Source organism: Diceros bicornis, chromosome 13 (assembly GCF_020826845.1).
Source record: "Diceros bicornis minor isolate mBicDic1 chromosome 13, mDicBic1.mat.cur, whole genome shotgun sequence".
Classification (NCBI taxonomy): domain Eukaryota; kingdom Metazoa; phylum Chordata; class Mammalia; order Perissodactyla; family Rhinocerotidae; genus Diceros; species Diceros bicornis.
Genome location: NC_080752.1, coordinates 5,020,112 through 5,041,856, shown reverse-complemented (window position 1 = coordinate 5,041,856; position 21,745 = coordinate 5,020,112). Strand labels below are relative to the sequence as shown.

The following is a 21,745-nucleotide window of genomic DNA, read 5'->3' as shown; positions in this document are numbered from 1 at the left end:
AAAAAAAAATTCCCCTAGAAATGAAGAGTTAGGTGTATTGTAGTTCCTTGCTGCTTTGGGCAGTCCCACACAACCAGACTCACAATACTCACAGTATTTGAGTTTAAATACTTAAAGATTAATTGAACAAGTGAATGAGAAATGTTGAGTAGTTTCATAGTATAGTTTGAGATGAAATTGCTTCTGTAGAAATCAAGATGAAGATTCTACAGAAATTGGAAGGGTTCCAGGCCTAGCTCATCACTTGTTTGTATAATCTTGGAAAGGTTATTTAACTTCTTTGAACTCTTTTCCCTCTTTTGTGAAATGTGGAGGTTAGATTAGATTTCTCTGGTTCTTCAAGATCCAAGTTAACAATTTTGTGTCTGTCCTTTATGTGTACCCAACTCAACAGAGGACGGGAAAGCCAAAGACAGGGAAGTTACTTCCTTTGGATTCTAGAAACTATTCTAATATTTTCAGTTATATATTTTATGTAACAAACCAATTCTGATATAGAGCTACTAAATTAGTAGTATTTTCTTTTAATGTTAGGTGACAAACCATCCAGAACCAGTCTCTCAGTCATTAACTCCTCAACAGCAGCCACAGTACAACCTTCCAGAACGAGACAAACAACTTCTTTTCTCAGAATATAATTTTGAAGATCTCAGTGCCTCATTTCGGAGCCTTTATAAGTCAGTTTTTGAGCAGTCACTTAGTCAACAAGGTGAGTTTTTTTTAATACTTTTTTTTGTAAAGTGAATTTTTATTGAAAATTTTCTTTTAAGAGTTATTTTCACATAGCTATATTTCTTTAATCTTACAACATTATCATCATGATCAGGATTGAATGAATGCTCTTTGTGCCTTTACTATGCTCTGTATATATTTATATCATAACACAAGAATAGCAGATAAATTTCATCTTGCATGCCTACTTCTCTTGATTACTAGTGGTGTCCTGAAGCACTATGTTGAAGAGTTCTGACACTGCATCTGTGCCATGTGGGAAAGACTGCCAAGGTTAATTAGTAATGTCTGGCGTGTGAAGTAGTTGAGTGGTAAATGTTGCACCACAAGAATATATGTGCCTTGCCTTTCTGTTCTCACTGGTGTTAGCTAAGAGATAACTCTTGGTATATGGTAGCACCAAATTTTCAGTTTCATTTATGGCACTTACAAGTGAACACATTGATTAGTGGTAAGCTCTGAGTCATTGTTTTTTTTTTTTTATGTGTGTGAGGAGGACTAGCCCTGAGCTAACATTGGATGCCAATCCTCCCCTTTTTTCTTGAGGAAGACTGGCCCTGGGCTAACATCCGTGCCCATCTTCCTCTACTTTATGTGGGACACCGCCACAGCATGGCCTAATAAGCGGTCCGTTGGTGCATGCCCGGGATCCCAACCTGTGAACCCTGGGCCGCCGCAGCGGAGCACGTGCACTTAACCTGCACCACCGGGCGGCCCCTCTGAGTCATTGTTTTTATACAACATACTTAAATTAGATTTTAACACTAAAAGTGATTTTGGTGGAAATGCAGTATTACATCTCAACCAAGTGCTAGATTGTTGCTATTATGTGTTAACTATCCCATTAGCTGCTGGTTTAATTTTAGTTAGAGTCATGTGATAGAATTTAGATGTTGCATTGTCTTTCCTCCGTAGAACACTAGTCAGAAATTGTTGGGAACTCTGCTACTGAACCATTTCCTCGTTGCTTTGTTTGGCAGATTAGTTATTTATACCCACACTCACAGAGTTTATCTTTTCATAGCAGTGAACAAAATAGACAAAAAGCCCTGTCTTTATAGAGTTTACATTTTAATACAGGCACGTGTCACTTAACAACAGGGATACACTCTGAGAAACGCGTTGTTAGGCGATTTCATCGTTGTGCGAACATCATGGAGTGTACTTGCACAAACCTGGATGGTATAGCCTACTATACACCTAGGCTGTATGGTACTAATCTTATGGAACTGCCATAGTATATGTAGTCTGTCGTTGACCGAAATGTCGTTATGCAGCACATGACTCTACTTATCATTGTCAGATATTATGAAAGTTAATGTTGTATACAAGTGTTGTATTGATGAATATCAATAGCTTGTACAGGAAGTTGGTTTTTCTGGTTAAAGTAAGATTCATGTATTTTCTCAAATTTTATCCTAAATTTTCTATCTATAAAAGTACAAAAAGAACTAATAAAAGACTTTGCTAAGCAGATCCAATCTTGGTGATCATAATAGAAAAATACTGGCTTTGAAATAACAATAGTGACAATTTCTGAAGCCTACAGTGCTATTTCATCACACTAATAAAAAAAAAAGAGCGTTGATAGGAATTCTGGGTTTTAGTCCAGGTTCTATCATAAAGTCAGCTGAGTTAACTTCACCTCTCTAGACTTCAGCATCCCCATTTGTACAATGAAGATTAGACTAGTTTAGTGGTTTTCAAATTGTTCTCTTTGGAGCCTTTGGCTTTTATGAAGGTCTCAGGAAGGAGAAGTGTACAGATGAAGAGAGAGACCTAGCAGGCTTCCTTACCTGGCTTCAAAAAAAGCAACTTAACGTTTATCAGTTTCTCATATTGAGCTTCTGAAAGATGTTTTGTTTTGTTTTAAAAAACAATTTGGGGTTGAAAATGTTGGTATAGATCATGTCTGGGTTCCAGTGCTGTGTTAAAATACTAGGACTTTACTGGAAATAGATAATGAAATAACTGCTTTCTTTCATCTTACTGTAATAATCCTATAGATTCCCTGTAAATGACAGTTTTCCAGGGCCAAGGCAAGAACTTTTATTAACTCTGCTACCTATAAAACCTTAACTTACTAGGTTTAAAAATATTCTTACAATGTACTCTGATACAATTGTACTGTTAATGACAAGTATGAGAATAACTGTTTTTTTTTGTTTGAAAAGTTTTATTCTTTTATTGACTGACACTGCTGTGGGATTTTATTTTTATTTAATAAAATTTTTTGTGTTTAGTTCAGCAAAACATTGTATGAGCCATCCTTTGGGATGTGAAAATAGCCTAGTTATATAGAACCAAATGTTGCAATAAAATTTATTAAAATGAGTGTTTACCTGCAAACCAAACAGACGTTATTTTTAACATTATACACTTCTGGCCTAATCATCATAGCAGCTAACATTTACTGAGCTCATCCTACAGCCTGTATTTGCATCATGGCCTTTCATCCCCACAATTCTATGAAGTAGGTACTATTATCATACCCATTTATAGTTGAGGTAATTGTGGCTTGAAGAGGTTAATAACTTTCTGAAGTTACCAAGTGTGTAAATGGCAGTGCAGAGACTTTAATCCTTCCCTACTTTCTGGTGCTATAAAGTACACGGTCTTAACCCCTAAACTGTATGTGTCTCAAGAATGTTCCATAAGATTAATGAAAAAGAACAGTAGAGATGGCTCTTTTGTTTTGCTTAGTCTTAAGGGTTCTAGCCACCTTGGACTTAAAGTTTTTGGAGTAGTCAAAGAAAGGCATCAGAAATAATTGGGCTTTATTTCTCCCCTCCTCTTCTGTCAAAGCCTTGGTCTTCAGGCCTACAGAGACCCAACACCTTTCCTGCTTTTCCCTTAACATTTACTTATTTTTCAAGACTCAACTGAGATACTGCCTTTTCAAGGAAGGCTTCTCTATAGCGCTAGCCCCTGCCTAGCTGGAATAGGCAGGAAGCAAAGCTCTCGTATCCCTTCTGTAGACTTTTGCCTTAGTACTTATATTGTTGGACATAATCTCCTTAAGTGACTGTCTGTTCCACTAGATCATAAGCTGCTTGAGGGCAGGGAGTGATGTTTCTTACTCTTGTCAGTAACCCCGGAGCCCATGTGTATGGTGGATGTTCCATCAACACTTGTTAAACTAAACCAGAATTGCCTCCTAACAATATATACCTTTGCTCTGTGAATTATTTTGCAAATGTTTGTGATAAAATATAACTGAAATCTGACCATAAATGATCTTGCTTTCTCTGACTATTTTTAGGTTTGATGAACATCCCTTCTGAATCTTCCCAGCAGTCCCACACTTCGTGTTCTTATCAGCAGTCTCCTAGCAGTACAGTGAGCTCTCACCCACACAGCAACCAAAGCAGCCTGTCCAACAGTCATGGCAGTGGCCTCAACACCACGGGCAGTAATTCGGTTGCGCAAGTCTCGCTGTCCCATCCCCAGATGCACACACAGCCGTCTCCACATCCGCCCCATCGACCTCATGGTTTACCGCAGCGTCCTCAGCACCCAGCACCGCACCCACAGCAACACAGCCAGCTCCAATCCCCTCACCCCCAGCACCCCTCTCCACATCAACACATACAGCACCATCCAAACCATCAGCATCAGACGTTAACACATCAGGCGCCCCCACCCCCACAACAGGTATCCTGTAATTCTGGTAAGTTTGTCTCCTGACTTGTGTTTGGCTAATTGTGAATTAGGATCTGTCCTTTATCTGAGGCTTATATATATTTACTACCAAAACCCTTCTCATCTGTCTCCTTTTGTGTTTCCTTGCTGTCATCCTGTAGTTGTAACTCATTCAGTCCATAGATTGACCTGAAGATTTTCTTGATTAAAATTTATTGTGGCATCATAGGCAAACTCAGCAACCCTTGCAGGTTTTGGTTTTAACTCTTGTTTTGTCCTTCGGGAGAACTAGTGTTTTTGTGAGTCTTGGAAAGAAGAATGGAATGCAGTCTGTCTGCAGTTGATTGTGATTCATTGTGGTATACAAGAAAGAGTATAGATGTACGTCAGAAAGACTGTATATGAATCCTCATTATGGCTCTTTATGACCTTTGGTACATTACTTCTTTTAGTCTTATTTTCTCATCTATAAAAAATGGAACTAAGATACCCTATATAGTGTTGTTAATAGAATCATATTGCAAATACAAATATGAAATGCCTCGTCTAGTACCTTGCATTTAAGTATTCAGTGAATGTTCCCACTCTTCCTTTCTTTGCTTATTCCTGCCAAGTATCTCATTTTAGAATGATAGATTGCAAAGGAAGAAAACCTTCTTCATATCCTGATTTTTAAAAAATCTATTGTCTTAAGGTAGGTCTAGTTGGTTTCTGGTGAGATGCTTAACTGACATTGTTCACAGACAAGGCCATCTTTGCATTGCAGAACTTCAAGGACATAGACCCCAAGGTGAATGGGGCCCCTTGGAGTTGTGCAAAGTACAGTTGCTTCCCTCAGCTTGCCTGGCTTGTCCACTTACCAGCCATGTCACTGATGAGATTTTTATCCTGGAGGGACAATTTCTAAATGCTAGACAGTGCTAGTTCTTATTCACCAATTAAAAATGGACAATTGTTTCAGGCAATTAAACTGTTGTCCAGGCAATGAGCTTTGGATAGTGCATACTGTCTCTAATATTCTGACTCTGTTATAAATCTTAAATTTTTCCAAAAGTTTCCTTGTTTACAGAATGGAAAAAATAATATAAGTTTTTTGGGAGAATTAAATGAGATACAGTACAAAAATGCATAGCCAGGGTACTTGGAATTTAGTAAGCTCCTTTTAACAATTTGTTTTGTTTTCCCAGTTACTAATTCTAAGTAGGTTCTAGAATAAAATTGAAAATTGGGCATAGTTCCTGTGTTGATGGAATGTTTCCTAAAACATCTTGAAATTATTTCTAGATCTATGCCTAAAGGAAAAGGTATATAATATAGCCCCCTTTTGTAACTCTTAGTGTCAGTCACTATTTACCTGCCTTTTAATGTCAATGTATTCTTCAGAAGTTTAAGCTTGTTCTTAATATGATTTTGAGGGTTGACTAATGATTATAGAGATTGGGTATCAGTAGAATTCTGTGAATCTCTTGTCATACCTTTCTCTTCATTAAGTCTAATGATTGCCAGGGGAGAAAAAAGTACTGTTACAGCTGAAAACAATCCATGATGTGCCCTTAGTGGCCTGTTATATCAGTGGTAGCTTGCCAGAGAAGGAAAATAGACTTTGACCTTGGGGAGTTGGGAATGATCATTGTGACTGTGATAATAATTAATCTCTTTGAATTATAAATTTCTCATTTATAAGATGGGACTAAGTAGATTGTCTTTTTTTTCTTTTTTTTTTTTTGTGAGGAAGATCAGCCCTGAGCTAACATCCAATGCCAATCCTCCTCTTTTTGCTGAGGAAGATTGGCCCTGGGCTAACATCTGTGCCCATCTTCCTCTACTTTATATGGGATGTCGCCACAGCATGGCTTGGCAAGCTGTGCGTCGGTGCGTGCACGGGATCCGAACCTGCGAACCCTGGGCTGCCGAAACGGAGCACATGCGCTTAACCGCTTGCGCCACCAGGCCGGCACCATAAGTAGATTGTCTTTAACAGGGAAGGAATGGAGGGAACTAACAGTTGTTTGAGTGTCCATTGTGCGCTAGGCAATTTAGATACATTATCTCTTATTTATTTATTTATTTTTTCCCCAAAGCCGCAGTAGATAGTTGTATGTCATAGCTGCACATCCTTCTAGTTGCTGTGTGTGGGACGCGGCCTCAGCATGGCCGGAGAAGCAGTGCGTCGGTGCGCGCCCGGGATCCGAACCCGGGCCGCCAGTAGCAGAGCGCACGCACTTAACCACTAAGCCACGGGGTCGGCCCCATTATCTCTTTTATAATTTTATTTATTTATTTCCCCAAAGCCCCAGTAGATAGTTGTATGTCATAGTTGCACATCCTTCTAGTTGCTGTATGTGGGACGCGGCCTCCATTATCTCTTATTATTCTCCCAAATCAAGTATAAATTGCCACATTTAATAAATAGGAAAAGTGTAACTCAAAGAGGGTAAGCAGTTTGCTTGAGATCATGCTGCCAAGTGGTAGAACTGGAATTTATACCCTGGCCTGGCATACTTCAAAGCCTGTAACACCAGTTATTCTGAAAGGACTAAAATCAGCAAACATTTACTGAGTGGGTAGGGTTTGCTCAGCCACTCTCTCTGCAGAGATTGCTTTATTTTGTATTGTTGCCAAGTCAGCACTTATTATAGGCTCTGAAAGACTTGAATGTTTGTGGCTCACTTGGGACATTAATTTAATTTTTTTCCCCAACAAATTTTTCCCTAAATTATGGGTTGCTTGAGGACAGGGTCATGTTGTCTCTGGTTCATTGTTTATTTTAAAAATCCATAATTGGCAGAATTTTTTAAATCAAGTAGCCAGTGGTTGATACAGAATTATCTGTGATGTAGCAAAAAATCTTCTTTATTAGTTCTTACCTTCATCCATCCAGGGGTGATCCTGAAAACAGAGTAATTTGGGCAGCAGTCACTGAACGGAGGATTTTCTTCCTTTATTCAGCACTATCTAATTGTCACTGAGTGCAGCTCTTGCCCCATGCCCCTGGGTGGTGACCACTTTGCTGACATACAGACTGTGGAGTCTTAGCTTTCCTGGTGATGTCACATCAGAGGATACTATTCCTGACTAGAAATGCCCTGGTTTGGATGCATCAGCATTTCTTACAGAAGTCTCAGCCATCTCCCTCACTACCTGGCAGGAGGACTATGTTAAGGCATTTCTCCTAAGGTTGCCTTGTAAGAAACATCTCCTCTTACTATACAATCTAATTTACCTCCCTTATGTCAGTGCTTGAAGTCACACTGTGCATTGCTTCTAAATGTGAATCTGCCTCTAAGTTATAAAGAACATATCTCCTGAGGTCATAACAAGACAGGAAAATGAACTTTGTATAGAGAGAAAATACTGATTTACATGAATTGTCTTGCCCAGTCATTTATTTGTACTGTACAAATGTAAAGAGCAGTTATCAAGTTTGACATTATAAGGTGATATGGCAATTTGCAAGCTCCCAGACTAGAGCTTAGAAGTCCTGGGTTCAAGTCCTAGATTCATCATAGTGACCTTTCTAAGTTATGCGTTCAGTTTCTTTTATTTGTAAAATGGAGAGAAGTAATACCCTTCCTGCCTGTCTCACACAGCAAATTGCCCCAACACATGATATAATGTAATGGGTGCAAATCTGTTTGTAAAACTAGATAGAGATATGCCAATGTCAGGACTAAGGCCAGCTCATTGTCTTCTCTTACTAAACTTCCACATCCAAGATTTATAGTATTGTCAATATTATTTTATAGGTGTTTCAAATGATTGGTATGCAACACTTGATATGCTAAAAGAAAGCTGTCGAATTGCCAGCAGTGTTAATTGGTCAGATGTAGACCTTTCACAGTTCCAAGGTGAGTATTGGCTGACTTATAACCAAATACACATGATCCTGTTTTCTCTGATAGATAAGTTTCTTTTTAGTAGAAGTAAACATCTCCTTATATAGTGTTTCTTTTGCAGTTGGTAGTGTTCTTAAAAACAACACTTTGCAAAATTCGTAATTAAGTATTTTGGCCAGTTGATGTAACAGAGGGTCACAGACAAGAGTTTGGAAAGAAATTTGGCCACATTTAAAAGAATCAGGCTTTGAATGATTTTAAAATGTCCTTCTTTATTGCATGTGCAAATCACTACCAGTGGAAATTTTGAGGCTGAAAAAAAATTGTGTCTTGCTATTTTCCTTGCATTGTTTGCAGAACTATGCTAACTGTATTTCTAATGCTTTCCTCATAGGTTTGATGGAGAGTATGAGACAGGCAGATCTCAAGAACTGGTCTTTAGATCAGGTTCAATTTGCTGATCTCTGTTCTTCTCTTAATCAATTCTTTACACAAACTGGCCTTATCCACTCACAGAGTAACGTTCAGCAGAGTGTCTGTCACGGTGCCATGCATCCAACAAAACCTTCCCAACACATTGGGGCAGGTATGAGTTTAATTATGTTCTTGATCTTCTCTTTTTCTCATTCATATGAAATTCAGTCATTCAGTAACCATCTGAGGCAACTTGGTATGTTGTTAATGGTGACAGTTGACCCTTTTACATCTTTTTATTTCTAAGAAATGAATGAAATCAAATAATTTATATCTTTAAGGTATATTTTAGGAAAACTGGGATAAGGAGACTGTGTTTTTTTGTCATGATTTATATCATTTTATTGTTTCAATTGACTTTCGTTTGTGATCTTTAACCTTTTAAGTTATCAAACAAGAATTAAATATCTTAAAGATGCTCCCCCCCCACACACACACCCCCAGGAAGATTCGCCCTGAGCTAACATATCTGTTGCCAATCTTTCCTTTTTTTTTCTTTTTTTGGCTTGAGGAAGATTAGCCCTGAGCTAACATCTGTGCCTGTCTTCCTCTATTTTGTGTGTGGGATGCCACCACAGCATGGCTGACAAGTGGTGTAGGTCCGCGCCTGGGATCTGAACTCGTGAACCTGGGCCGCTGAAGTGGAGTGTGCCAAACGCAATCACCAGGCCACGGGGCTGGCCCTGATACTTATAGGAACATAGTTATGAAGTTACATCAATTTAAATTTGTATAGACTTGCAATGAAAATCAACATTTCTTATTTTACATATCTTCTAAGAATGTTAAACAGAATTGAAGTTCAAAGTTTACTTGCGTAGACAGTGGTAAGTCGTTGATGTTGTACTCTGACTCAAAATTTGTGCTCTCTGTTTCATCTCACTTTCTTCCTTTACTCTTTACCCTTATGCCCATCTCTTTTACTCTGATTGGAGTGCCTACAGTTTACTTCTCTCAAGTTTCCATTCTACAGGTGTTTAATATCCAAGTTCTTTCTCTCCTCATTTTAATTTCTTGCTGCCTTTTATATCCAAGTTGACTTCTTTTCTGTATGTTATCTTGGTTTTATGTTTGATGCTAAGAAGCCTTCTCTCTTCTATCCTGAGTGGCTTCCTTCAGTCGTTATCCTAGCTTATTTCACGTATTTGAGCTTCCCATGCTCTCAAGGTACCCAGTCAGGCTGCAGTCTTTCTTTTCATGAAGTCTTTATTTCTGTCTTTTGATACACTAGAAATCTTTCATCATCTTGCTTCTTCCATTTGGATAGCTTACCTAACTTGAAACCCTCAGTGGCTATTTGATTTTGATGACTTACTCATTTCATAAATTAGATCTGTACAAGGGCCTCATTCAGTGCCTGGCATATAGGAGGTACTTAGTACCAGCTGAATTTGAGTGCCCGCTATGTGCCAGACACTAAACTTTATTTTTTGATAACTCTTTAGCTCATTTTTCTCTCTCTCTGTCTTTTTGTCACTTCTCTTTTGGTGTCTTCCTGATAAATACGCTCTAAAAAAGTTTTTTTTTATTATGGTAAGTAGACATAAAATCCCAATCATCCTTAAGTGTGTACAGTTCAGTGGTATTAAAAATACTCATAATGTTGTGCAGCCATCACCACCGTCCGTCTCCATAACTCTTTTCTTTTTGTAAAGTGGATACTCTCTACTCATTAAACAATAACTCACCCCCCCATTCTACCGCTACCCCCAAGCCCCTGGCGACCACCATTTTACTTTCTGTCTCTGATTTTTGACTACTCTAAGTACTTCCTGTAAGTGGAATCATACAGTAGTTGTCTTTTTGTGACTGGCTTATTTCACTTACCATAGTGTCTTCAAGGTTCATCCATGTTGTGGCATATGTTAGAATTTCCTTCCTTTTTAAGGCTCAATAATATTCCATTGTATATATATACCACATTTTGCTTATCCATTTATCTGTCAATGAACACTTGGGTTGCTTCTATGTTTTAGGTATGGTGAATAATGTTTTTATGAACATGAGTGTACAAAATATCTTTTCAAGACCCTGCTTTCAATTATTTTGGGTCTCTACCCAGAAGTGAAATTGCTGGATTACATGGTAATTCTCTGTTTCATTTTTTGAGGAACTGCCCTACTATTTTTCACAGCAGCTGTACCATTTTACATTCCCAGCAACAGTGCACAAGGGCTTCCAGTTTCTCTACATCCTTGCTGACATTTGTTATTTTCTGTTTTTTTTTTTTTTTTTTTTTTCCGTAGTAGCTTTCCCAGTGGGTGTGAGGTGGTATCCCATTGTAGTTTTGATGTGCATTCTTTGATGGTTAATGATGTTGAGCATCTTTTCATCTGCTTATTGGCCGTTTGTATGTCTTCTTTGGAGACATGTCTCTTCATGTCATTTGCCCATTTTTAAATCAGGTTTGTTTTTTTGTTGTGAGTTTTAGGAGTTCTCTGTATTTCTGGATATTAACTCCTTATCAGATGTATGATTTGCAAATATTTTCTCCCTTTTTTGTTTTAACTTGGGTTGATAGTGTCTTTTGATGCACAAATTTTTAAATTTTCCTGAAGTCCAAAATAATCTATTTTTTCTTTTGTTGCGTATGCCTTTGGTGTCATATCCAAGAAATCATTGCTCAATCCAACGTCATGAAGCTCTTGCCTCTTGTTTTCTTCTAAGACTTTTATAGTTTTAGGTCTTACATGTAAGTCTTTGACCCACACAGTGTTAATTTTTGTATACGGTGTTAGGTAAGGGTCCAATTTCATTCTTTTGCATGTGGATGTCCAGTTTTCCCAGCACCATTTGTTGAAAAGACTGTTCTTTCCCCATTGAAGGCTTGACACCGTTGTCAAAAATGTTTCGACTATATATGTGAGAGTTTATTTCTGAGTTCTTTATTGTATTCCGTTGGTCTTTGTGCTTGTCTTTATGCTGGTACCACACTGTTTTGACTGCTGTAACTTTGTAGTAAGTTTTTGATATCAGGAAGTGTGAGTCCTCCAGCTTTGTTGTTCTTTTTCAAGATAGTTTTGGCTATTCAGGATCCCTTGAGATTCCGTATGAATTTTAGGATGGGATTTTCCATTTCTGTAAAAAAAAAAAAAAGTCATTGGGATTTTTGATATGAATTACATTGAATCTGTAGATTGCTTTGGGTAGTATTGACACCTTAACCATATTAAGTCTTCCAGTCCATGAACATGAGATGTGTTTCCATTTATTTATGTCTTTAATTTGTTTCAGCAATGTTTTATAGTTTTTATTTTACAAGTCTTTCACCTCTGCAATTAAGTTAATTCCTAAATATTTTATTCTTTTTGATATCATTGTAAATGGAATTGTTTTTGTAATTTCCTTTTCAGATTGTTCATTGTTTGTATATAGAAATGCAACTGATTTTTGTGTGTTGACTTTGTGTCCTGCTACTTTGCTGAATTCTTTTATTCTAACAGGTTTTTTTGTGGAATCTTTAGGGGTTTCTACATATAAGATCAGATCTTATATGATAGATATGATATATAACAGAGATAAATTTGTTTCTTCCTTTCCAATTTCGAATGCCTTTTATTTCTCTTTTTTGCCCAATTACTTTGCCTAGGACTTTCAATACTATGTTGAATAAAAGTGTTGAAAATGGACATCCTTGCTTCATTCCTGATCTTAGAGGAAAAGCTTTCAGTCTTTCACCATTGAGTATGATATTCGCTGTGGGATATGTTGAGTATTTTTATCATGAAAGGGTGTTGACTTTTGTCAAATACATTTTCTACATCAATTGAGATGATCATGTGGAGTTTTTCCCCTTAATTCTGTTAATGTGGTATATTACATTGATCAGTTTTTGTATGTTGAACTATCCTTGTATTCCAGGAATAAATCTCATGTGGTCATGGTGTATAATCCTTCTAATATGGTATTGAATTCATTTTGATAGTATTTTGTTGAGGATTTTTGCATCAGTGTTCATAGGGTATATTGGTCTGTAGTTTTCTTTTCTTGTAGTATCTTTGTCTTGCTTTGGTATCAGAGTAATTCTGACCTCATAGGATGAGTTAGGAAGTATTTCCTCTCTTTCAATTTTCTGGAAAAGTTTGAGAAGGTTTGGTGTTGGTTTTTCTTTAAACATTCGTTAGAATTCACCAGTGAAGCCATCAGGTCCAGGGCTTTCTTTGTCTGCAGATTTTTGATTACTGATTCAATCATCTTACCTAGTTATAGGTCTATTCAGATTTTCTATTTCTTTGTGGTTTGGTTTGGTAGGTTTTGTGTTTCTAGGAATTTGTCCATTTTGTATAGGTTATCCAATTTGTTGGTGTACAGTTGTTCATATTTACTCTCTTATAATCCTTTTCTCTGTAGAATTGATAGTAATGTCCCCACGTTCATTTCTGATGTTAGTAATTTGAGTCCTCTCTTTTTTTCTTTGTCCATTTAGTCAAAGTTGTCAACTTTGTTGATCTCTTCAAAGAACCAACTTTTGGTTTCATTAATTTTTCTCTAATGTTTTTCTATTCTCTTTCATTTAACTCTTTGCTAATCTTTATTATTTCCTTCTTTCTGCTAGCTTTGGGTTTAGTTTGTTCTTTTTGTAGGTCTGTAAGTTGTAAAGTTAGGTTGTTGATTTGAGATTTTTCTTGTTTTTTATAGCTATAAATTTTCTCCTTAACGCTGCTTTACTGTTTTCCATAAGTTTTAGTATGATGTGGTTTTGTTTTCATTCAGCACTAAATATTTTCTAATTTTCCTTTTGATTTCTTCTTTGATCCATTGTTTTTTTAAGAGTATGTTGTTTAATTTCCACAAATTTGAGAATTTTCTAGTTTTACTTCTGTTACTGATTTCTAACTTCATCCTGTTGTGGTCAGAGAAGATGCTTTGTATGATATCCTTTAAAATCTGTTGAGACTCAATTAGTAACCTAACATAGGGTCTACCCTGGAAAATGTCCCATGTGCACTTGAGAGGAATGTGTATACTGTTGTTGGGTAGGATGTTCTGTATATGTCTCTTAGATCTAGTTTATTTATTCTAGTTGGTTTATTGTGTTGTCTTCTATTTCTTTACTTATCTTCTGTCTGGTTGTTCTCTCCATTATTGAGAATGGGGTATTTAAGTCTCCAACTATATATATAGAGCTGTTTATTTCCTCTTTGAATCCTGTCAGTTTTTGCTTCATATATTGTGGTATGTTATTAGGTGCATAAGTGTTTATAATTGTTATATCTTCTTGCTGTATTGAATCTTTTATTGATATATAATGTCCTTCTTTAACTTTTCATTTTTGTTATTATACTTTTCATTTCCAGAATTTCATTTTAGGTTTTTTGTCTCTTTATTGGTATTTCCATTTTGTTCATACACTGTTTTCTTGACTTTCTCCATATCTTCCTTTAGTCATTGAGCATCTTTAGGATAGCTGTTTTAAAGTCTTTGTGCAGTAGATCTACCATCAGGTCCTTTTCAAGGACAGTTTCTGTTGATTTGTTTTTGGTTTGAGTGGGCCATACTTTCCTGCTTATTTGTATGCTTTGTGATTTTTTTTTTTCTTGAAAACTAGACATTTGAATCTAATAATGTGGTACCTGTGGAAGTTAGATTCTCCACCTTCCCCAGGGTTTGCTGGATTTTGTTATTGCTTTTGTTTATTATGTTTATTGTTTTGATTGTTGTCCTAGTCTTTAATTTTATTTATTTATTTTTTTCCCCTAAAGTCCCAGTAGATAGTTGTCTATGTCATAGCTGCACATCCTTCTAGTTGCTGTATGTGGGATGCGGCCTCAGCATGGCCAGAGAAGTGGTGCGTCGGTGCGCGCCCGGGATCTGAACCCGGGCCGCCAGCAGCAGAGCGCGTGCACTTAACCGCTAAGCCACGGGGCCGGCCCATCTCCTAGTCTTTAATGTCTAGCTCTCAAAAGGGGGAAAAGAGAAAAATGAAAAAGGGGGAAAGGGGGGGACACCAGTCCTTTAAATTCCCTGGAAATCAGTTCAGCAAGGAGGGGAGGACCTTGCGGCTTTGAGGGTAGGTGCAACAACAGTGGCCACCCTGCTTTTTGTCTGCATCTCTTTGGTCAGAAGCAACAATCAGTGATCAGAGCACAGATCCCCAGTATTTGGAGAACAGTATACTTTTTGCCCACCCTGGCTCCTGTAAGCTGTTCCAGGAACGTGTGTACTGTGGAGGTAGGGGTGGGTGGTAGGTAGCTGCTGCTCTGCTAAGAACTGAAATTGACCAAAATTACCTGCAATTTACCATCCAAGCCTTCCTCTAAAAGTTGCAAACTTTCAATAGACTCCAGAGTTTCACAGTAGTTATATTAAACAGATACTACCAGTGTAATTTTGTTTAGGTTGGGAGACAGATTCCTGGTGCTTCACTCCACCATCTTCCCAGAATCCTCCCTCCATTCATTTTTAAGAATCAAGATCTGTATAACTCAGCATGTATTTTCACTTATTTGCCTTTTTCTGTTTCATCTTTTTATCTCTTCTTCTACATGGACAGCATATGTTCTTTGATCCTCTGATAGGTTCTAAGCCCATTGTTTGTCCCTTTCAGGATACATCACTTTCACTTTTCCAACTTGCTTTAAGTCCTAGACCAGGAGTACCATCCTTTTTGTCCTTTGTCCTTTTGTTCTCCTGTCCTCTTTTCTTTCCCTGTTCAACCAAAATTGTCCCTTCTAAGTGCTGCCGTGTTCTCTTTGCCAAATCATCTCAAACCATTTTAGTCAGCCTTAAGAGTGACAAGTGAATTTGGGTAGCTTATACATACATCAGTACACATGTGTATTTGGAGATGGGTACCTGTGTTGCTCACAGATTGTTGCCTTCAGCAATTCAGGGAGTTCTAGGAAGACCAGTAGAAGAAGATGTGGGTCAATCTTAAGAGAAGGCCATTTCAAAAGGCCATTGTACACATTAGCCAGTAGCTCTCCCTTTCTGAAATTTCAAAGCTATGTGGTAGAACAAGACTTTCTTCAGTTTTGTGACCTAAATCTCTAAGAAAGGTCCAAGTGTACCTTTTGGTTTTAGAACTTGGTACTCTTGGTCATGGAAAAAGTATTGTCCATATGCTGTTGTCCTCTGTCAGAGTGGCCAAGTACCCTTTCTGGATTCTCTCTAGACTGAGATCCTGTGTTATTTTCCTAAAGCCCTGTGTCACTAGACATCTGTGGTTATCTTTTCTTTTCTTTTTTTTTTTTTTTTTTGTGAGGAGATCAGCCCTGAGCTAACATCCGCCAATCCTCCTCTTTTTTTTTTTTTTGCTGAGGAAGACGGCCCTGGGCTAACATCGGTGCCCATCCTCCTCCACTTTATATGGGACGCCGCCACAGCATGGCTTACCAAGAAGTGCGTCGGTGCGCGCCCGGGATCTGAACCAGCGAACCCCGGGCCGCCGCAGCGGAGCGCGCGCACCTAACCGCTTGCGCCACCGGGCCGGCCCCTGTGGTTATCTTTTCTTGATCCTTGACCTTGATTATTTGGTTCTGGTATTCTGTGATTATCTTATTTTTTTCTGCCAGCTTTTTGTTTTTATTGCTCATACATTCCTTCTCTCTAGGGTCTCCACACCTCCTTCTTGCTTCTCAATGCTACTCCATTCACAGCCTTTCAAAGGCCAAAGAACTTTTTTTTGCCTCAGTGCTTATTCCTCTGACAACTCCCCTTCCCATTTAGTCTTTTCCTTCTGAATGAAAAGAACTTTAGCCAGCCCTGGCCTGCCAAGCCATGTTGGCCTCTGTCAGTACTTTCTGATCAGCTCTGGGGCTCTAAGTATCCATCACCTCAAGCCCACTGATGTCTAGTCACAAACATTCAGGTTTTTTACATGCCCAGCCTGCTTTCCTTTGGTTTAAGCCCTAGCCTCTTTCTGTCATTTTTTTATTCTTGCGTCCCTCTATATCAGTTCCATTCAGATATCTCACTTCCTTCATCTCTATACCCCAATAATTCTTTGCCACATTTTCTTAGAAGTGTCGTACAAGAGGAGACTTCAGAGAACTGTTAATTTTATCCTTTTATTTAACAGATAAGGAAGCTGTGATCCAGAGACAGAAAGTGACTAGCCTAATATTACGAAGTTCATTTGGATACAGGTCTTGTCATCTAGAGTATAGCCTCTCTATATCCCTCAAACTTTCCTTTCTGCTTCTGTCTTCAAGACTCCCCTTTTGGTAAATACCTCTTTGGGCTCCTTAGAGATGCCAGAAATTAGTATTGTAATGTGTTGGAGTGGAAGGGGGAAGGAGAAAAGGATGTTATAGTACACAGTGTATCCCTCGTCTTCCTAAATCATTTTAACTGTGTTTACAATTTGTCTTGCCCAGTAATGGTTAAGTCCTCTAGCTGTGCTGTTCTTACTTTGATGCTCTGCTTAAAGGTCATTAAATAAGGGTAGGCATGCATTCATTCAGCAAACATTTATTTATGCCTTCTCTATGCCTGACTGTGGCATGGGCACTAGGAATAAGGTGGTGACTCCAAAATAGCCCCTAATCTCAAGGAACTCATACCCTGATAGGTGAGGCAAGTCTGTCAAGAAATACAACATAATGAGAAGTACAGTTCTACCACAGGGCAGTGGGAATAAGAGAAAGGGGCTTAACTGTATTGGGCAGATAGAAAAGCTTCATAGAAGAGGACACATTGAAGCAGGACTTTGCAGGATAAATGGGATTTTACAAGTCTGATCGCTTCTCTTCTCTGCTCAAAACCCTCCATTGGTGCCCATTTTTTTCAGTAAAAACTAACGTCCTTACTGTGGCCTGTATGGCCCTACACAATCTGGTACCCCATTACTCTCTGACTTTGTTGCGTTTTCTCCTCCTCTCATCCCCCTCCTCCCGCACCACTGGCCTCCCTGCTGTTCTTTGAACATACCAGACACACTTCACTTATCTCAGGGCGTTTATAACTTGCTCTTTCCTCTGTCTGGAGTGATCTTCTCCCAGATGGACACATGACTCATGTCTTCATCTTGTTTAGGTTTTTTTCTCAAAAAGCACCTTTGAACTCAAGTGATGCCTTCCTTGACCATCCTATTTAAATGGCACCTACTGCCCAGTGCTCCTTGTCCCCTCTCCCTGCTTTATTTTTCTCCATAGCATGTGTGACGTGCTATGGCAAAGGCAAACTTTGTTTGCCTCCCCTCTCCCCCTGACCCCCGAGAATAAGCTCCAAAAAGACAGGGAGTTTGTTTTTTCATTTCTGTGTGCCTAGTGCCTAGAGCAGTGCCTGGTGCATAAATACTTCTTAAATGAATGAATGGTCATTTGACGGGAGTCTGCTTTCAGTAAATATATTGTGTAATTAGAGTAATTAGATTTTTAAATTCTGTAGATTTTAAATTCTTTATACTTTAAATCTTTAAATTCTTATAACTACATTCTAATTGTTACAGGATCTCAAAAATCTTTGGAAACTACATTGGAAGTTAATTTCTTGCTTAGAAAGTCTGGGTAGACTCTCATTGTTCAGACTATAATGAGAACATGGCAAAAAATGAGGAGTAATGAGAATTGCTATATGAAAATAGAAGTGTTAGGAATGTGACAGAATTTTAAAAAGTTAGGCTAGTTGTTTAATATCAGTTCTATTTATTCTCACAATCCTTGTTTAGTCCCATAATTCTTCTCTAATTCTCACTCCTCTCCTACTTTAAGGTAAGAAATACTAAGCCAAAAAAGAGAAAAGAAAAAAGAAATATAAAAACTGATTAATCTCCAATAAAAATCAGTTTTTGTCTTTTGATTGTGACTTGAGCTCTTAAGGATAAGTAGAAAGAGAGCTAAGGTTTAAGGACAGAGGCTGGGAAGTCGTTGGTAAATGAGTGACCATATTACCAGAGTGATGTAGTCCCCTTAGCCTGGTGCAGCCTTTAGAAGGTGCACCATTCACACATGTGGTTTTTTTCCCACAAGAATATACTAGAGCTGTAGCTGCAGAGCTTGTAGCTTATAACTTTTCTTAGTATCACTTTTTCCTCTCTTTTCTTCCTAAATCTTCAGTATGGTAAATTGATCAAAGAGTTCAGTTCTGACTGTAAACTTCACTATAAAAAGGCATGTCATCTTGGGAGGCATTGGCCAGTAGTCAGAAGTCTCGGGTTCTGTTCCTGGTTCTATCTCATTTTCTCTCTGGTCTCATTTCTTCATCTACATGAACAGAGTTAGGGCTGGATTAGATTATCTTTGAGGCTGTCTCAAGCTTGGACAGTCTGACTTTCCAGTGGCAAGTGAAAACTTGTGAACAGCCAAATATAGTGTGCCCTACCTTGAATACAAAACGAAGATTTTTCTTCACTTTAGTTTCCTCTAGAAAAATGGTTGCTGTTTTTTAGTTTGCTTACAGCATTGCTAGACTGCAAGTATAATTTGTGTGAAACACTAGAATACCTTAGGGAAATAGCCTCTCTGGAATTCCGAGTGTTCCTTACAATGTGAGCCAGTGTCATGGTTCTTCTTCTGCAGGAGTTATTGGCAGGATAGGGGAGCTGTTTGCTCCTCTGCCTTTCTATTTTGCATTATGATGCAATGTAATTGACATTTTGGAATATTACACTTGATGGCTCCTGTCAACAAAAATATATTAATTTAAGAACCTTCTGAAATGCCATTTAAATGAGATCTATGTTTCCCATATCCACACTTGTGAATAATGCATTTTTAATCACCTTTGCTTGCTATAGCTCGTTTACCTTGTGCAAATCTTTCCTGTCACTTTGTGCCTTTAGTCACTTTGTTCATCAGCTAGGGCACACATAGGTCTGCTTTGAGGGTGAGAAAATCAGGGCAATAGGACAACCGTTATTAGAAAGAGCCCATGAGTTAGGAGAACTGGATTCTAGCCCTAGCCCTGTCAAGCTGATGTGTCTTGGAGCAAGTTAGCTTAGCCTTTCTGAACCTCAATTGCCTCATCCATAAAATGGGTATAATCCCCATCTTGCCTTCATTGTGGGCTTAGTGGGAGGCTCAGATGCAGTCATGGATAGGAAAACGCTTTTGAACTGTAGTGAGGTATGTAACAACAACAACAAAAACAGACATAACTTGCCTACAAGCTTCCAGAAGCAGTGCCAGAATTAGTACCCGTGTATTCATACCCAGCCTGGCACCATTTTCAAAAAGCCAGCACCACCTTTTGGCAGAGTTTTAGCATCACAAAGGAGTAATTTTTTTCCTTCCCTTTGTTTTCCTCACCTTACCTACTTAATTTAGTTTTAGGTAACAATTCTATTTGGTGGTCTGGTGGTTAGGATCTGGCACTCTCTAGGGGCCGGCCTGGTGACGTAGTGGTTAAGTTCACACACTCGCTTCGGCGGCCCGGGGGTTCGCAGGTTCGGATCTGGGGTGCAGACATACGCACCGCTTGTCAAGCCATGCTGTGGCAGGTGTCCCACATATAAAGTAGAGGAAGATGGGCACGGATATTAGCCCAGGGCCAATCTTCCTTAGCAAAAATAGGAGGATTGGCAACAGATGTTAGCTCAGGGCTAGTCGTCCTCTCAAAAAAAAAAAAAAAAAAAAGATCTGGCGCTCTCACCACTGTGGCCTGGGTTCATTTCCCTCACTCGTCCGTTGGTTGTCATACTGTGGTGGCTGCTTGTTGCTGTGATGCTGGAAGCTATGCCACCTGTATTTTCAAATACCATCAGAGTTTCCCCTGGTGAACAGGTTTCAGTGGAGCTTCCAGACTAAGACAGACTAGGAAGTAGGACCTGGCCACCTACTCCTGAAAAATTGGTCATGAAAACCCTGTGAACAGCAGCGGAGCATTATCTGATACATCGCCGGAAAATGAGAGGATGGCACAAAAAAAGCCCCGGCAGGGTTCCACTCTGCTGTACGTAGGATCGCTAGGAGTTGGAATCGACTCGACAGCACTAACAACAAAAACAATTCTTTTAAGATTTTAATGCTTGATTTGTTTTACTTATGGTAATATGTTTGTTTCCCTTCTTTCTGCTTTTCAATCTGATTAGGAAATTTGTACATAGACTCCAGGCAAAATCTCCCTCCTTCAGTGATGCCGCCCCCTGGTTATCCTCATATTCCACAGGCACTCAGCACTCCAGGAACAACGATTGCAGGTAATTTGGGGTGTGGTGTGTTGCAGTTTGTACTCAGAGTCTAATATTGAAAAGCTTTAGATGCCCCAACAGTGAACAAGGCTGCCTCAGGAGGAAGTGAACTCCCTGTTATCGGGGGTGGGGTGCAAAGTCTAGATAGCTACTTGCTTGGCTCCAGTGCTGGTGAAGGGATTCAAGTGTCATTTGCTGTTTGGACAATATGGGCCAGAGTCTCTTTTAGCCTTCTCTTTTGTCCTGTCTTTCTAAGAGGTCTAGGGGCATAGAGCTTGTCCTTGGGTTCTTAGGTATCTTTGAGGCTGTTTGACTTTGACAGGACTTCAGCAGGCTTCAAGAACCTACTTTGATTAGCTCCTGAATATTCTGCTCCATTCATTCTGATGAAGTTCCCCCAGCTATAGTTTGCAGGGATGTACCTTACAGAGAAGGTAAGTTTCAGGAGTTACTAATTCATAAACTTTTTTCCCCTAGGCTCCTGAATGTAGGATAAGTTACATTTAGCAGGGCAGTAGAGGCACATTATTAGAGGTGGAAGGGATCTTAGGAATTATCTAGATGAGGAAACGGAGGCTCAGAAGGGGAGACAGCTTGCCCAGAGCCACCAGTTTGGTAAGTGGCCAAACCAAGACTCAAACCTTGATGTCTGCGTTCAGAGTTCATTGTTTTTCTATACCACACCACCCTTTACTTAGGGTATTTGAGAAAAAGACAAAAGGTAATGTGGAGGAGTGGATTTAAAACCCCCAAAGAACTGTGCCAGGCAGTAATGAAGGAGGAGTTAAGACCAAGTGACGTGTCCTTTGGTGAAGGGGAAAGAATAAATGTTATCTGTCGTCAGCACTCACCAGTAACTTGTAGGTGGCAAGATATGGTAGTTAAGTCTCTGGAGCCAGATTGCCAGGGTTTGAATCCTGGTGCTTTGCCACTTGATAGCTGCCTAACCCTCCTGTCTCAGCTTCCCTGTCTGTAAAAGGGGCCTAATAAC

At 38.9% G+C, this 21,745-nt stretch overlaps 1 protein-coding gene across 10 annotated transcripts in view; it reads left to right on the top strand.

Annotated features, from left to right (window-relative positions):
• FOXJ3 (forkhead box J3) overlaps positions 1-21,745 on the top strand; it is a 158,654-nt gene that overhangs the window by 132,599 nt on the left and 4,310 nt on the right. For 9 of the 10 annotated variants that reach the window (XM_058552087.1, XM_058552084.1, XM_058552081.1 and 6 more), the window contains 5 exons: positions 535-709; positions 3,995-4,402; positions 8,121-8,222; positions 8,605-8,796; positions 20,656-20,763. In XM_058552087.1, coding sequence (XP_058408070.1) covers positions 535-709; positions 3,995-4,402; positions 8,121-8,222; positions 8,605-8,796; positions 20,656-20,763 — 985 coding nt within the window. Of the gene's footprint in view, positions 1-534; positions 710-3,994; positions 4,403-8,120; positions 8,223-8,604; positions 8,797-20,655; positions 20,764-21,076; positions 21,189-21,745 lie in introns of all 10 variants that reach the window. The other variant, XR_009221800.1, reaches the window with a different exon arrangement.